The sequence below is a fragment of the Empidonax traillii genome, unplaced genomic scaffold (assembly GCF_003031625.1).
Source record: "Empidonax traillii isolate 1590-97213 ecotype Southwest subspecies unplaced genomic scaffold, ASM303162v1 scaffold655:size661012, whole genome shotgun sequence".
Taxonomy (NCBI): domain Eukaryota; kingdom Metazoa; phylum Chordata; class Aves; order Passeriformes; family Tyrannidae; genus Empidonax; species Empidonax traillii.
Window position 1 is genome coordinate 377,553 of NW_020955848.1, and position 17,139 is coordinate 394,691.

The 17,139-nt window shown below is 43.0% G+C and overlaps 2 protein-coding genes across 3 annotated transcripts in view; one reads left to right on the forward strand and one right to left on the reverse strand.

Moving 5' to 3' along the window:
- The window catches only part of INSYN2 (inhibitory synaptic factor 2A), a 36,456-nt gene extending 20,781 nt beyond the window's left edge, over positions 1 to 15,675 (forward strand). Inside the window, exons 3-4 of the mRNA XM_027899293.1 lie at positions 7,011 to 7,082; positions 15,219 to 15,675. Coding sequence (XP_027755094.1) covers positions 7,011 to 7,082; positions 15,219 to 15,402 — 256 coding nt within the window. The 3' untranslated portion in view covers positions 15,403 to 15,675. The remainder of the gene's footprint in view (positions 1 to 7,010; positions 7,083 to 15,218) is intronic.
- The window catches only part of DOCK1 (dedicator of cytokinesis 1), a 264,003-nt gene that overhangs the window by 157,362 nt on the left and 89,502 nt on the right, over positions 1 to 17,139 (reverse strand). The window lies entirely within an intron of this gene.

Consider the following 17,139-nt stretch of genomic DNA (forward strand, 5'->3'; position numbering starts at 1 on the left):
ATCACCACACCGAAGCTGCAGTAAAGGGTGGGTGGTGCAGCAGATCTGATGATCAGCTGCAGGGTCAGGAGTCTCAGGGCATCCAAGTAACAGCCCCGGGGTCAGGAGGAAACCACAGCAGAGAGATTTGGGATGAAGGAACAGACCTCATCTTAGCCTAACTACTGGAATGTGCTCCCTGATAACCTCTGGAAGTGCCTGGCCTAACAATTACACACCATCAGTGCAGTTGTTATTCAGCCAGAGCAACCAAATTCCCTGAATTATCATTAATACAAAGAGTTGACATTTTAATTATCCTCCTGATTTTTCTGATGAGACAACAGAGGCACAAATATTCAAGGGGGATGCAAGACCTTGTATGCACCTAATTCCTGTAAGATTTCGTGATTTCACTTGAAATACATTTTAATTCTCTCCATTCTCGGTGGGTTTTTTAAATCATTCAACAGCCCTATTAAAATATGTTGTGGTTTGTTTTTTTTTTTTTTTAAAAAAAACACTCCCTGACTAACCTGAGTACAATACAAAATGTATTTACAGGGTGAAAACACTTGAATTGCTGTCGTGGGAGTCGTGCCATACACCCACAGCGCAAATACCTCAAAAAGAAAATTAGTCATCTGCTTCCAACTGTCAGGATTCAGGAAAAGACAACAAACTACTGTCTTGGAAACAGCCTGACAAATCTCACCGTTGAGCTGCTGAACATTTCAGAGCATTTTCAGAAACCAAATCAATAATAGCAGCCCTGGAATAAGAAGGGAGAGAGAGGAAAGAGTGTTCAGGTGGGGAAAATGTCCAAGAGCAGGTTGGACGGGGCTTGGAGCAACCTGGGATAGGGGAAGGTGTCCCTGCCCATGGAGATGGGCTGTTGGAGAGAGGAAAACTCTGTCCAACAAGATTTACTTAATCCTCAAAGAAAAGCAGGCAGGAGCACATCAGCTGGGATCACTGTGGTTCTCCGAGGGCTCCCCAACTCCCAGGGGAAAACAAAACCAAAGGAAAACAGGGAGAATAGCAAACAAAAGCAGGGAAAATGGAAACATTTTTAGGTGAAACCAGGGAGAAAAAAACATTTAAAAACCCCAAAGCTCCTCAGCCCCCTGAAAAACATGAAACAATTCCATGTTTTCCATCCAGCAGAGAAGCCTCGAGGTGATTGCTCAAAGCACATCATTCCGGATTTTTTTGGGGCTGTATCACTCTCATCTACAACTGAAAACTGCTAATTATTAATTATCTTCTTAATGAAAACACAGCAGAGGAAAGGCTAAATCAATTTTTTTTCTCCTGGGCACGTGATTTTTCAGAACACTTTGACACGAGCCAAAGGCTGACCCGAGGTGTTGACACCTGCCCAGACCTGCTGGTTTGGTGGCAGACCAGAAGTTCTCAAGGGACCCAGAGGTTTTCATCCTCCAGAAACAGGATTTTGCTGCTACAAATGCACTTCCAGGAGGTTTCCATTGAGCTAAAATGGTAAATCTTTCCTAGGTCAGACTAAACCTCTGTGGCTAAGCAGGATTTATTTTAACCTTCAGGAGACACACGCGAGATTTTCCTGCGCTTTCCGTGGCTAAAACGTGATTTATTCAAGTCACAAGAACGGCTAAACCACTCATGGCACAGTGATCTTATTCTGCCAAAAGGCAAATTATGTTAATAACAGTACTGTTCATTTTCTCCTGAAAATTAACAGTTTTTAGCAATGTTAGCTCTGCAATACTTGAGGAAAACAAAGGTTTTAAGAAGTTCTCCCCCAAGCCATATTTATACAAAGCCTCAAGCAGGACCATGGCCTGCACTTCCTCAGCTGTTCGGCACGGCCAGAACTGTCACTCCCAGAGCACTTGAAAGGCCCCCTGCCTGCTCCACATCATTTGTTTCACTGCACTGTAATAAAAACATCAACCAGGAAAAATTCTTGAAGTCTGTTTATCCTCCTTGGTGGTGATGATACATCAAAAGTGTGAGGAGCATCAGTATCATCCATATTTGTATCCATCAGAGCATCGACACGCTCTGAGGCACAGCCTGGGAAGGGCAGTGCCATTAAGGAACTCAACTAATATCAAATATTCCCCACATCCCAGCAGACAAGGGAGGACATCCAGATGTAACAGGTCTATCCTTCTAAATTGTTTTTTTTTTTCCTTTGTTTTTAACAGACTTGCATTTAAAAAAAAAAAATCATCACGCACAGATCTAAGCTCCCCTCTCTCAGCTCAACGTTGCTTCTAATTTATACAAGCAAAATAACGTTCAGATGCAAAGATTCTGATGTTACAGTTGGTATTTAAATAAAAAAAGCCTCAAGCAAGCGCACAAATTCTGGGTTTCCCAGGGATTTAGAGGGTGTAATCCCCTTAGGCTGCTCTGAAAATTGCAGCCTATTCTTAGTTCCTGCCAGTCCATGTCAGCAAAATGGTTGCTCTTCATTAAAATATTTTAATACTTGGGAGTGTTAATTGAGGTTAAGCTCAGGTTGTGCCCAGAATGCTTAAAAAAAAACAAAAACAAAAACAAAACAAACAAACCTGCAATAAAATGAAAGCCTCCTGAAAATAGTATGAAATGTAGATAGGAAGAATCTGTGGAAAACCTGGTGTGGAGGTGAGGTCTCCTTCCCAAGGGGAAGATGCAGACACAACAACAGAACTCAGAGATGTTCATCCTCCCTCTGGGACTTTCAAATCCAGGTTGGACAGGGCTTGGAGCAACCTGGGATAGTGGAAGGTAGCACAAGTTGTAGCTAACTAACTTGGAAAGCAACCTAATTAAACCAAAACCTCTCCTTCAGCACCCCCACGATGAGTATTTCCCCAAAAAAAGGAACTCGTGCCAGAAGGCAAAGCTGGCAGGTGGCGCACGGACTTTGCGGTTCCAGCACCACCATCCGGGCTGGAGAGGGCTTGGAGCAACCTGCTCCAGTGGAAGGTGTCCCTGCAACGGGCAGGGGGGTGGAACAAGCTGATCTTGAAGGTCCCCCCCAACCCAAACCACTCTGGGATTAAGGGATCACAGGCACATCCGACTCTCACGCCAGGCAGGTCAATCCCAACCTCACGGCAACGACGTTGAACCGCCTTGAAGAACAAATGGAAAAAAATGTCCTATTTTTAGACAGCAACCAGTGAGGGATTCCCAAAATCAAAATATTAACACAACAAGCTGCCAGGCTTAGTGCTGAGATCATCTTTAGGTGAAGCAGGTGAAGCCAGGGAACTCCTGGCTCCCAAGCATCTCCCTCAGTTCCAAGGGGATTCCACTTTGGATCTAAGGCCAAAACCAACTGGCATTTCTCTCAAAAGATGACAGATTTTCCATAGGAAAATCTCTGTTTTGTCCAAGACTTCTCATTTTAAGGGGTTTCTCCTGACCAAAAATAATGACTGGTTTACTAAAGCACAACGAAGGTTTCGGTCTCTAACCTCACTCTCCTACGCTTCCAAATATTTTTTGAGAGGAAGAAAAAAAGAAGCTTATTCCAAATACTACATCTCACCAGGAAAAACATCATCACCCAGAACTCTGCTGTCCTTACCCTGGGATCCAGACTGTGCTCACAAACTGTTTCTAGCAGTTAACACTGATAGAAAATCTATTTTTTCAGGAATTCTGCATTGAAAATCAGCCTAAATTTTACATGGAAATGCTGTGCCAACTGTGAAATCCTTGCTGGCATGAAGGAGATGAATTCCATGCAAGTGTTTATGTAGATAATTATGTGAAAACAAGAAAGTAAAAGTCCAAAGCCCTGGGGTATCAACAACAGACTTAATTTATATAGAAATAATTGAATTTATACTGTACTAACACACTCCCAGAACACAGAGCTCTGAAACTGCCTGATGGAAACCAAACACTGGGACACCATGGGGTGTTCTTGGGGCTTACAGAGAATTCTAACAGGGTGGTTCAAAGAAGAAAATGTTACTAAATATGTAAAAAAAAAAATCACCTCTGAAAAGCTAAAATTATTCAATGAGGAAAATATTGCTTTAAGAAAATTTAATGAAAAATAACATCCAACTAGAAAACGAATGTATCACCATAACCAGCGGAGCTTGAGAATGACAATGATGCTAAAACAAGCAGAGCTGAATGTGTTAGTTGAGAAATCAGGATTTCAAACTCATGATGCAAAAATCATCTCATTTTTAAATCCTTATATCAAAAGGACCATTTTCATCAGCTTAACGAGGCTGCCTTATACCAGCGAATATGTTTTTAAGTATATGAAAATCTGGAATTATTGTGCATTGAAAGATCATCATATAATAGAATCACAGGTTGGTTTAAGCTGCAAGGGACCTTAAAATCCATCTCCTTCCACCCCCCATGGGCAGGGACACCTTCCACCAGCCCAGGTTGCTCCAAGCCCCGTCCAACCTGGCCTTGGACACTGCCAGGGATGGGGCAGCCACAGCTTCTCTGGGCAAAGTAATTTAAATAAGATACTGAAAAATCAGTTTTTAGGAAGACAGCTGACTAACCTAATTCGATTTGCTACCTCATTTTTAATTCGATTTCAAAGCCACTGCAAGTTCTGGAAGCAGGACTACAGCTCATGGCAAAACCTCCTCCTCTGTCCCCAGTCCCACAAGGAACACCACGGGTCTCAAACAGCCTGGTGAGGGGACACAAGAAAAATCAGGAGTTCTCAAGGTTCACTGCAGGCAGCTGATCTGAGCAGCTCCCTTTACCAACCACTGCCAGAAATGGTGTTCTTGTGGGGCAAATCCCTCAGAGCACCTAAAGTACAACCAGGGACACAGACCTAGAGCAAGTCCAGAGGAGGCACCAGGATGGTCAGAGGGCTGGAGCAGCTCTGCTGGGAGGAGAGGCTGGGAGAGTTGGGATTGATCAGCCTGGAGAAGAGAAGCTTTGGAGTGACCTGACTGTGACCTTTCAGGAGCTGAAGGGGCTACAAGAAAGATGGAGAGAGACTTTACAAGGGCCTGGAGGGACAGGACAAGGGGGAATGGATTCACACTGCCAGAGGGCAGGGTTAGATGGGATATTGGGAAGGAATTCTTCCCTGTGAGGGTGGGCAGGCCCTGGCACAGGTTGCCCAGAGAAGCTGTGGCTGCCCCATCCCTGGAAGTGTCCAAGGCCAGGTTGGACAGAGCTTGGAGCAACCTGGGCTAGTGGAAGGTGTCCCTGCCCGTGGCAGGGGGTGGAACTAGATAGGCCGTAAGGTCCCTTCTAACCCAAATAGTCTGTGATTCTGTAACTTGGAAGATTTTATTAAAATGCCCTTACTATTAAATGATTTCTCAAGCAGCAGAGCAGAGGCTGAACATGAACAGCAGAAACCTGTGTGGAAGGAGGAAAGGCTGGCACAGGAGGAGGTTGTTAATCTACAAGCCAGATAATTAACTAATTTGAATGGTTGCTTGCAGGTTTACAGAGATGAATGAAAATGTCCCAACTGGAAACCAATTTTAAACAGAAAGACAAAAGAAGTTGGCACCTTCCACAATATGTTTATGGCTTTACCTATAAAGAGGCCCTCACAGAGTCGTGCACGTTCCTCTGAGGGAAACTATTGACTGTTCTTTATGTCCTCAGTAAATAAAGGCCTTCACCAACTCATCTGTAGACTTTAAATGTTGTATCTTTAGTAAGAGCTTTTAATACCTGATCAATAGCTTGGGGGAAAAAAAGAAACGTTTTACAAGTCTAAGTTTAATAGTGGTGACAACTTGAATGTTGCCTCCTGAAAGATTTTTAAAAGGGGAAATGAAAACCAGGTCTTGCTTCTGCTCTGAGAGAGCGTAACAAATACAAGCAAATGTAAACCACTCTTGGGGTTTTTTCCCCCATCAGGAATAGCACAGAGTAGAGACATTTTGCTTTGTAGTTTTCTTGCACAGCTGAAAGAGAACAGGGTTAGATGGGATTTTGGGAAGGAATTGTTGGCTGTGAGGGTGGGGAGGCCCTGGCACAGGTTGCCCAGAGAAGCTGTGGCTGCCCCTGGATCCCTGGAAGCATCCAAGGCCAGGTTGGACGGGGCTTGGAGCGACCTGGGCTAGTGGAAGGTGTCCCTGCCCATGGCAGGGGGTGGCACTGGATGGGCTTTGTGGTCCATTCCAACCCAAACCATTCCATGATTCCATGATTTGCCTTTGGTGTTGTGTTAACAACATTCAGGCAAATCTGAGCACGTTCCTCCAAATAAAAAGCAATTTTTGAGGCCAAATAATCATCTAGAACAGCAACAACTCTACGTTGCCTTTGGCTTTTAGAAGGAAAGAAGTCTTAGAAGAAGTAGATTCACCCTGTTGTGAACTTTTGCCCATCCACCAGGGTGCCAAGAGCTGTACCCACAGCCCCAGAGCACTTGGCCACGACACAACTTCCAACTGCTCACAATCACATCTTCAAACCTTTAAAATATTTAAGGAAACTGGCACTGTCAGCACCAGCTGATCATTTCCTAAGCTAAACAACCAGCCTGCAGCAGCATTTCGGAAATGCTGATTTCTCATCTTAGGGGCAGGCACATCAAACAGTTTGGGTGTAATTTCCCATTAACACTTGTTTTGGGTATTTTGTCACGTAAAAAATGAGGCCATTTTTTTTCCTACTGCTGGATTGCTCATTATTGTACACTGGGAAGGAAGCAGAGGAGCAAGTGCTCTGCCCCTGCAGAAAATAACTTTAAAAGTGTCTAAAATAAATCCTATTTTTTGGTATTATATTCTCCACATTCCTCCTAATGTAATGCATTATGTAGTTTAATTTATTGCTCCATGGAAAGTTTGCTCACTGTAAAAGTGGAGAAAATATTAATCCACCCCCCAAAAAAATTAATTTGTTCATGGAAGCTGAATGTGCTGATTGTGGTCCTGGTTTCCTGATGGCTTCATTTTCTTATTCAATATTACAATTTGTTAAATAATCTTCAAGTTCTGATCATTATGAAAAAAGAAAAATCAAAGAAAACAAAAAGGATGTTAAAAGAAATCAGGTTTTAATGATTTCATGCTCTGTCCTTCCAGGCTTTCGTATCGGACTGGTCAGGACACGGCGAACTGCGACACGTGCAGGAACAGTGCATGTATCATCTACAGGTAGGTTCAAAATATTAATATTCCCACTTTTTTCCTGAGTGAAAGCCATGATTTATTCACTATGAGGGCCTCAGTGGTTGACCTCGATTTTCCAACCAACATGACGTAAACTGAACTTCACTAAATTAATAAAATTCAACTCCAAGTCTAAATTTTCGGATCAGAAGTAGCTGGTTGTGGGCAGTGCTGCTGGAGCTCTGGGATGGGAGGGGCTGCAAGGTGCAAGTTTTTGGGATATTTAGGATTTTCTGACCAACAAGTCAACTTCAAATTTACTTTTGTAGACTTCTGTACACCGAATTTATTTTTATAGCAGTAACAACTGGACTTGGGAAGTCATTTGGGGAGAGGGAATGTACAACAAAGAGAAACAGATACAGATGAAATCCAGACAGTTTTAGCGGCAAAATCAGGATTAGATGGGATATTGGGAAGGAATTCTTCCCTGTGAGAGTGGGGAGGCCCTGGCACAGGTTGCCCAGAGAAGCTGTGGCTGACCCTGGATCCCTGGAAGTGTCCAAGGCCAGGCTGGATTTGGAGCAACCTGGGCTAGTGGAAGAGGGTAGAATGAGACGGTTTTTTAAGGTCCCCTCCAACCCAAACCACTGTGATTCCCAGGCCTTTTTTTGGCACATCCTCATTTTCCAGTGCAGGAATAACATGGCCATCATGAGCCCGATGATGTGTCTCATACTGACAACTTAATTGTCCTTCTCCATCAGAAGCTTAAAAAAATCCAACTGAATGTTTTGATGGGTTGCAGGGAGGAGGAAAACAAACGTGTCTCAGAGTGTGTCACAAAATCAGGCCCCACAGTCTAAATCAAAATTTTTTTTTGCCCCCAAATCTTGATTTCTTCACAGTGGATTTCAAGTTAAGGAATAAAACCAGAAGGTTCCTTTGCTCCCTGCCAATGAAACGACTCCAGAAAAGCAGATTTGAAGAGTTTCCCTAACGGGAGATGGTTGGAACAGGCAGGTCCAGCTCTCCATCCCCCCACCCCAATTGCCTTTGGAGTGGACATTTGCCTAAAGCCACGTTCCCAGGGCAGGTTTTAGCACAGAACAGCTCAGTTTTTTGCCAGTTTAGGAGAAAAAATGCTGCAGGTAAAAAAAAAAAACAAAAACAAAAACAAACCTAAAAGCAGAGACGCTGCAAACCAGGGAACCACGAGAGAAGTGAATTACTGAGACAAGATAAGCAGCCAGGAGGGATAAACCAGGAATTCGCTGATAAAACCAGCACTGAGACAGATTGTCTTGTAGGAAATTCTGCTCCTCCACAAATCAGCCGCTCCCTGACACCTCAGAGTGCAGCAGTTCATTAGTGAGGGCGTTAATTAAATCCAGGTGCACCTTTGCCAAGGGTTCACGTGTCAAAGACTGCACAGGGGTACCTGATTTCCTCTCAGGACCAGAAATTAAAGCTCACCTTAAACTGTCCAAGGGGCAATAAAACCCTGAGGAAACACCCCTGTCACACCAGGAGGTCCTTAAAGTCTGGAGCTCTTTTGCCCAATTAATACACAGGAAAGACTTAAATAAAAAAATAACCAAAGGCCTGATGGAAAAATCAATAATCTGAAGAGAAAACCTTCACTTTGCTGTAATTGTCTGTGGGGTTTTTTTTTAAATATGATTCCATTTTGAACACTGCAACATTAAAAAAAAAAAAAAAAACAAAAACAACACACAAATTTAGAGCTGTTTCAAACCTCTCTTTTTAAACTGCAAAGAAACAGCATCGTAGAGGAAGGATTAGGTTATTACCCAACTGCATCCTGCAGTGCCAGGTATAGCACAGGTGAGAAGGTGGGAATCCATGGAATTCAATTCTTCCCCCTCAAGATGAATTTTCAGGGTATTGATATAATGTAGCACACAAGGCAGAGACAGTGTAGAAGGCAACAAAAAAAAAAAAACAAACCCTGTTGTACTTTAAGGGGTTTTTAGCATCAAAAACATCAATACTGTTAATAAAAATGCCTTTTGGTAATAGTTACTTGGCATATTAAATTAAAATTTTTGATTAAATTTTGATTGAGTAGATTACTAATCTACTTTTAGATTATTTTCTCTTTATATTGAAAAGAATACATTTCTTAGTATTAAAGAAGAGAAAGGAAAACTTGTCTCGTTTTTCTTAAATAAGTAGGAGACTGACAATCAAATATTAAAGCGTGTTAAAAAGAAAAGGTGCCAAAGCCTGAAACTGTTTTAGAGATCAGGAAGTAAAGAAAAACATCCACATTTAGCTACTCTATTTTCCTCCAAATTCTGCTTATTTCTGCAATATGTTCAGGAACTTGGAGCTCCAGACACAGGAGTCACTGACATTTTCTTCCACTGCATCAGCTGAGCCACAGACTTAAAACTGTCACTAAAATTATTCAGCATCGTGTCTTTGTAGTCATTTCCAGACTGTATTTAAAACAGGAGCCCAAAATGTGATCAAATAGTAAAAACAACCAACCCCTTCATCATTTTCTCCATCAGCATCGATATCTCATAACCCAAGGCCACAGAACAGTTTCCAAAATCATCTTCTACCACCACAAGACAAATTTCCACGTCTGTACTTTACAAACATTTTTAAAATATGTTTTATCAGGGTTTATATTTTGCCAGGATTCAACTTAAATATTGAAATGGAGCCAAATCTCCCCAGCCTGGTTTATTCTGGAATTCTCTTTCCCTGGAACTGCCCTTTCTGCTCCTGTTTAATTTCCCAGCCTGGGTGAATTTTAATCCTCAAGCAGAAATCTGGAGGAGAAAAAGGGGCTTCTCTTTCATATTTTGTGTATTATTCTTAGGCCTTTAAGCAGGAATTGCTTCTGGGAAGGAGCATCTTGGAGGATTCCCGCTGGATTTCCCTGGAGTGGGAAAGGTCAGGAATGCTCAGCAGCTTTTACAAGGCTACTTTGGCTTCCAGAAGGAAATTTTTAGGAGATAAATCACTCCAAGTCGTACCAACCATTACTTTGGCTGCTTTTCACTCCTTTGAAATTTTGATTTATGCTGCTGTGGTTTTATTTGATATTAATCTAAGGTGGGCTCCCATTTTTCAACAGAAAATGTATTATCAGAATCTATGAAATGCAGTTCAGGTACAAGAGCTGCAAGAGAAACGGGTTTAAACAGAGGGGTAAAAGTTAAAAGTTAGCAAAGAGCCCACGCGTAAAGGTCAGATATTTAAATTATTAATTATCAAAATTAATAACTGTGACCACACAAAGTGAACATAAGGCATCAATCCCTAAGATTGCAGCAGTCTAATAAAATCAGGTGATTAAACCATGAGAATAGTCATTTTCATCACCTTTTTATTTCCTACCCACATTAATTAATTCATATGTTCTCATCTCATCTCTAGACTGTAAGATGCTTAGTGGGAAAAATGGATCTCAGTGGCCTGTTAATGCTGGCAGGGCTTTGGATCCCAGGCTTTGGGGATTTTGGGGTTGCGACAGGAAATTCAACGTGCTGGAAAGTGCATTAAGGTAATTTCCAAGTGATCAGTGCTTATCTGGATCCTGTTTTTCCAAGATGGGGCACGAACTAATGCCATGTCATCCAATTAACGTGACCCAGGAGGAGACAGGATGACAATCTTTAATTCCTGCTTCACCTCCTCGACTTAAAGAGTTCAGCTGCTCTGTAAGTGCTGGGAGGATTAGGGCTTAACACTGGAAACTCAGGGATAAAAAGGTGAACTGAAGGGGTGTCACCTGAAATGAAAGCAGAGGGAAGGGCTTTGCAGGCTCCAGCCTTGGAGGTGACAGAAAACAAGTGGAGGAAGGACCTGGAGCTGCTGGAGCGAGTCCAGGGGAGGCACCAGGATGGTCAGAGGGATGGAGCAGCTCTGCTGGGAGGAAAGGCTGAGGGAGTTGGGATTGTTCAGCCTGGAGAAGAGAAGCTTTGGGGTGACCTGACTGTGGCTGCCCCATCCCTGGAAGTGTCCAAGGCCAGGTTGGACGGGGCTTGAAGCAACCTTGGATAGTGGAAGGTGTCCCTGCCCATGGCAGGGGGTGGCACTGGATGGGCTTTAAAGTCCCTTCCAACACAAACCATTCTGGGATTTTATGATTCGCTGATAAAACCCCCTTGGCAACCCAATCCTGAGTCTGAATGCCTCTGACTCAGCAATCCTGCAGTGCCCAACAGATCATCAGCATCTCACAGTCTTAAAATGATTCACGACAATAATGTGTGACTATGCTAGAAAATAAGAAAACCCACCCCTATCTCTGAGCCTGTTCCTCGATCCCCTCCCACAGTCCATATGTTTAATCCCAATGGTTATCACTCCTCAGACTCTGCTTGCAATCCCTCACAAAGCAACTAAATTAGCAAAGGTTCCCTGCTGCCTGCATGCAAAAAAATAAATTAATTAACCTAAGTTCTCAAAATAGTTCAAAAAACAAAGCCAAAACCAGAAAATCCACATCAATTCCTCAGATGCCTGGCAGGAGAGTGAAGAGGGACTTTGGACAAGGGCCTGGAGGGACAGGACAAGGGGAATGGCTTCCCAGTGCCAGAGGACAGGGCTAGATGGGATACTGGGAAGGAATTGTTCCCTGTGAAGGTGGTGATGCCCTGGCACAGGTTGCCCAGAGAAGCTGTGGCTGCCCCATCCCTGGAAGTGTCCAAGGCCAGGTTGGACGGGGCTTGGAGCGACCTGGGCTAGTGGAAGGTGTCCCTGCCCGTGGCAGGGGGTGGAGTGGGTGATCTTTTAAGATCCCTCCCAACCCAAACCATTCTCACTGTGAAAGGATTACAGAGATCTTGATTACAAAGTTCTTGCTGGTGTTTAATCAGCACATGCAAATGAAATTCCCAAAGAGCTGTTATTTGGTTTTAGTTGGCCAAATTTTCATGGGAAGGACATCCATGGAAATATCAACGCACAGGTAACCGCCCTAAAATGTAAAGTTCTGGCTGTAAACCTCGTAAAGACAGAGTCATTCTGGGGAGAAAACAAAGAAAACCAAAGTATTTATCAGAGAGAGAATTTTCCTGTTTATGGTTGTTCACAAAACCAGCCCATTGCTGTGCACTGGAGGAAGAATTTGAGACAGGCATTGAAGGTGGAAAAAGCCTGACCCAGAGTTCCAAATTTAACAATAGTGTGATTAAATGAAGCTTTGGGATGTCCTGCTCAGGTGTGTCAGGCCAAGGTTTGTGCTGCTGGCATTATATAATGGATTTATCTCTTGTTTCTGTCGGGCTTCTTCACAATTGTCAGGCTCCTGAAAAATATTATTATATTATCTAAGGAAAAAAAAAATGCTTCTGAAGCAAATAATTCTCACCTCTGTGTGTAACAGCAGGAGAACACGCAGTCCTGGATAATTAAGTTAATGGAGTTATTATGGGGAGACTTGTGGGACAAAACCCAAGTTTGAAAGTGAAAAGAGGCACATGGTCCAGAGGATATTTCAGGAAAAGGTCATTTGGAGGGAGGACACCTAGAGATGCTGAGGGACAGAAATAGCACTGAGCAAAACAGGATGGCAGAGCCGTGACAGGTGACAAAATCGAATTTCGGAGCGAAAGGCCTGGAAAGATCTTCAGCTCTATAACAAAATTATCAGTAATTCCTACAAATACGGAATTCTTGCTGAATTTAATCCTTGCAAGCGTTCAAGGCCAGGTTGGACAGGGCTTGGAGCAATCTGGGATAATGAAAGGTGTCCCTGCCCATGGAATGAGATGATCCTGAAGGTCCCTTCCAAACCAAACCAGTCTGGGATTCTGTGAATGATGAATGTTTGATATCAACAGTAAAAATGAAATGAGCTATAGCTAATTTAGAAGGATTCTTTAAAAAAATTAAACACTAAGTAGTTCTTTAATTTTTAAAGGAATGTTGGGAAAAATTTAAAAAAATAAGAAGAAAATTAAATTGTCCTGTTACTGCAGCATAAACAGGTATAAACTGAAAACAAAGCACACAGATTATTTGCCTGAAGGGAACTGTTCCATTAAAACACCTCCAAAGCTGGATAAACTGATCTGGAGAGACACCAATCAATTATTCTGCAAAATGGACAGCTCCAAATGCTGAAATAACACGGATGTTTTTCATGCAGCCTCTTTATACCCTTCAGAGGCAAAATATTTCATTTGGATGTGAAGGGCTGAAAGCCTGAGCTGAAAATGGCAATAACATGGGGTTTGTCAGATGGTCTAGAACTAAGATGCTTTTTTTTTTTCTCTTGAGGTCTGTCTTTAATAGAAGTTGGTTATGTAAAAAGTTACTCTGTTCAGCAAAGGGTTTTTTTACAACAGTTTCTCTCTAGCAGCAATTTCCAGCAGCTCTTCAGAGCTCCCTTGTAAGAGTAACTCTTGAAAGAAGTAAAAATGAACTCTGGCAGGGCCAGAGCTGAAAAGGCCTTTTATTTCCCCACAAAAATTTATCCTGAGAAACAAACCAGCCAAATGCTGCCCTTTAAATGAGATTTAGAGAGCTCTTAGAAGAGCATCTCCTCCCATCCTCAGGTTTCCGTGCTGCATCACCACCAGCATTTTGGTGCTGGGACATTCCCCATGGACTGATCTCCCCACTAAATTAACGCTGCACTTCTCCAAAATCTGCTTTTTGCCAGTGCTGAAGTGCACACAGGAACGTGTTACCAGTGAAGACAACGCTGTTCTTTCATTGACAAGGAGGGATATCAATCAGCAGGGTCAGAATGTGCTCCTGCAGGAACACAGTGCCCAAGAGCTGCCTCCTGCAAAGTCAGGAATTCTCCACTTCCAGCACAGACCTGGGAATTTTAAATCACCTTCTTTGATTTCAAATGGCTCTTTTTAGTCACTAAAAACATAATGCTGGGTATCTGAACTCTTACCTAATGTATCTCTCTCCTCTGCTGTTACAAAGTTTATCCAAATAACTCCACGTCACTAAAATGCTGACACTTTTGCTAGGGGTGGATTCAAGAGTTAAAACCAGGCACCAAAAAGCCCTCCCACCCTTCCAGCAACCCTTTCTTCAGCTCTCCCTGGAAGTCCTTCCAGACAGACTCATCAGGTCTCAAATAAAACCAAGCACACAATTATCCTCATCCTTCCCCCAGCATCTTTGATTCCTTCTCCTCCACACTAAGAGGAATATAAGCCCTGCCTACGTCAGCAGATGGTGTTAGATGATATTCTGTGCTCAGTTTACAAAAATTTCCCATGAATTTCTTCTGAAATGGCTTTAAGTGTTCTGGACTAGGTCCTTACTCTTGAAGCCAGACAGAGGTTGTAGTAACAAATCCTTTTAAATGTCTTTTTGGACGAGCTCCACTGGGAGCACCAGGCCCAGGGAAAGCAGATCTCACCTCTCCAGTGGTTTGTGCCCAGCAAGGAAGGGCAGAAATAGCTCAGAAAACACATTTCTTACTAATTCTAAGTGCATTTAAGTCCAGGAACACTAATTGCACATTAATGATGAAGGCAGCCAGTGCAAAGCCCAAGACCCCTCAGCTGTGCAGGTGGACAGGGAACCTCTCGAGTGCCCAACAGTCACGAACTGCTACCTTTAAATATCCAGCAAAAGGCAGGGAGGAAATAAATGAACCCTAGTGTTTAAATTCCCTTAATTTCACCCTTTTCAATCCAGCCTCTGATATCCAGGACCCCACACTTGTATATGACTCTGTACACATGACAGTAGCTTGGTGATATTTGGTTTAATTTACCAAACTTAATCTATTTCAGGGTAAAACTGGCAAGAAACAGGTCAGGTACAGAAACTGCCCAATTGCTTATGGCCAATCCATCAGCTTTTCCAAAAGCACAAGGATGCAGAGCCTGGCTGGGGGCTCTCAGACAGGAGGGAAAACCAAGCCTGGAAGCCCTCAAAGATCATTCCTCCACTAAGATGACACAAAAAAATTAGGATTTTCAGTTTTCAGTCATTCCTAGCAGCAGTGATTTCCTCCTAAACAGCAGGAAAAGTTGAACAATCTCATTCCCACTTTTCTTTTCCACACAATGTCCTTTTTTTGACCCTTCCCTTTAACTTAAACTTTTATTTTTTTTTTGACTTGAATTTCTAAATTAAACACTTGGATGCCGGGTTAATTGAAACAGTTTTATCATCACAATTAACAACCTATTGCTTTTTTCCCTTCCCCATTTCTAGCGTGGAATTGGATTTTAAACAGCAAGAAGACAAACTCCAGCCAGTTTTGAGGAAACTTCATCCCATTGAGGAAACTCAGGTTGCACCTTTGCCTTATTCTCAGGAGAGCTACTCCTCTACTCCCAAGCAAAAATCCAAAACTGAATCAAAAAAGCACGGAAGATGGAAACTCTGGTTCCTTTAACCCAAGTGTGGAGTTCAAGGCCTTCTCTGAAAAAAATCTTTGGAGTTCTCTCCATCACCTCCGACGGGATGCTGGTGGATGGAGGAGGGTTCCTGGCCAACGGCAGCGTCCGGTTCTCCCCGTGTGTACCAAAAAAGGGCCTTTGTACCTTTGGACTCACCGGAGCGAGGGGGGGCAGGGAACACACCCTGCCCCCTTGGATTTGCAGTTTGCCAATGTGGGATGTAAAACCTGAATGGAAATTCGGACAAGGATGGAAAGCAAAACTCTTTCCCCCCCGCCCCCCACCCTCCCGTCTGCTCCTCCCGTCCGCTCCGAAACATCACCGTGGGTTTTTTTTTTTAAAGCCTTCTGGGGGGGGGCAAGTGGGGAAAAAAAAAAACAAAAAACAAACAAAAAAAACAAGCAAGCCTTATGTTTGCAGTGGTGTCAGTTTTACAGATCCATGTTGATTGGGGAGTGCAGTTTTCAGCACAGAAATCCTGGACAAAGCACAATTTCTCCCGTGGCCCGAGGCCGCGCCGTCCCCGAGCCCTGACTGTGTGTTCCTGCCTTCCTGCCCAGCTCTCACACGGCCACACCACCTCCAGTTTAGCTGTGTCCTCATCACCACAACCACCAGTTTGCTGTTGCCTCATCTCCAGAAGCTTCCCCAAAAGCAGGACGAGCCTTTAACCACATCAAGCTCACAGGGTCAAGGCTGCAGGACGATCTCGATTTGGCACTTTTGGTACCCACAGAGGTCCAAACGACCCGTTCTGGCACAGGAAAACCAAACCCAACCCCACAGACGGAACAATCATAACCCAGATTGTTGGCATTTGCCACGGTTTAGTATTTTTTTGTAACAAGTCTTTGGAAAACCTCTCCACTATTGCAGAAGGCAAGCAGGAAACTTCCAGTCCGCAGCACGTGATGAAACCTGCTTGGAAGGAGCTGGAATTTTAAATGCTGTTTATTTACCAAGCTTCTCAGATGGGTTTCCCAACTTATTATGATTTATATCTCAATCTATTAATTGTACTTGCTAATTGATACACACTTAAGGGAGAGATGTGAAGCAGGTTTTTTTTTTTTTTCCTAATATTATTTCGGGTTTTTCTTTTTTAACTGGCACTTTAAATTTTGCTCTGACTTATAAACTGCAGCATTTTCCTTTAAGTTTTTGCTACTGTCATTAAACTTGCATCTAAAATGACCACTGGTGGAAAAATTCCTGATGTTAGAAGTGGCCAGGGAGTGGGAATCTTATTGTCTTTTGTTCTGTTTTTTTTTTTTTTTAAGGATTTCAGATGATTTGAGTGTCGTGTGACAAACTGGGGTTTGAAATTGCTTTGAACCTGCAGCAGCTTTAAGGTACCAATTCCTCAGCCTTTAGGTGGAAGAAATGTGATCCTTGGTTTGCACACACTAAAAATGCTGGATGTGTTTTCCTTGGCACTATTTTAACTCTTTAGCTCAGCATCCAATCCATTACTACAAGGAAAATGGAGGAAAATAACTGGGTAGTTTCCCCCCCCCCTCGCAAAGAGCAAGAAAAGGAAGTTAAATTAGGAATGCAGAAGATGTCTATGGCCAGCCCAAAATTAATTTCAGTCTGTTTTAATGGAATAAAGGCACCTTTGCAGTAAAACTTCAAGAGGGCTACGAATTCTTGCAGAGAAACAAATATCCTGGAACCCTTTGGTGGAAGTTGAAGGATTAGGAAGGTGATCCTGTGTACCAGGAAGGAAGTGC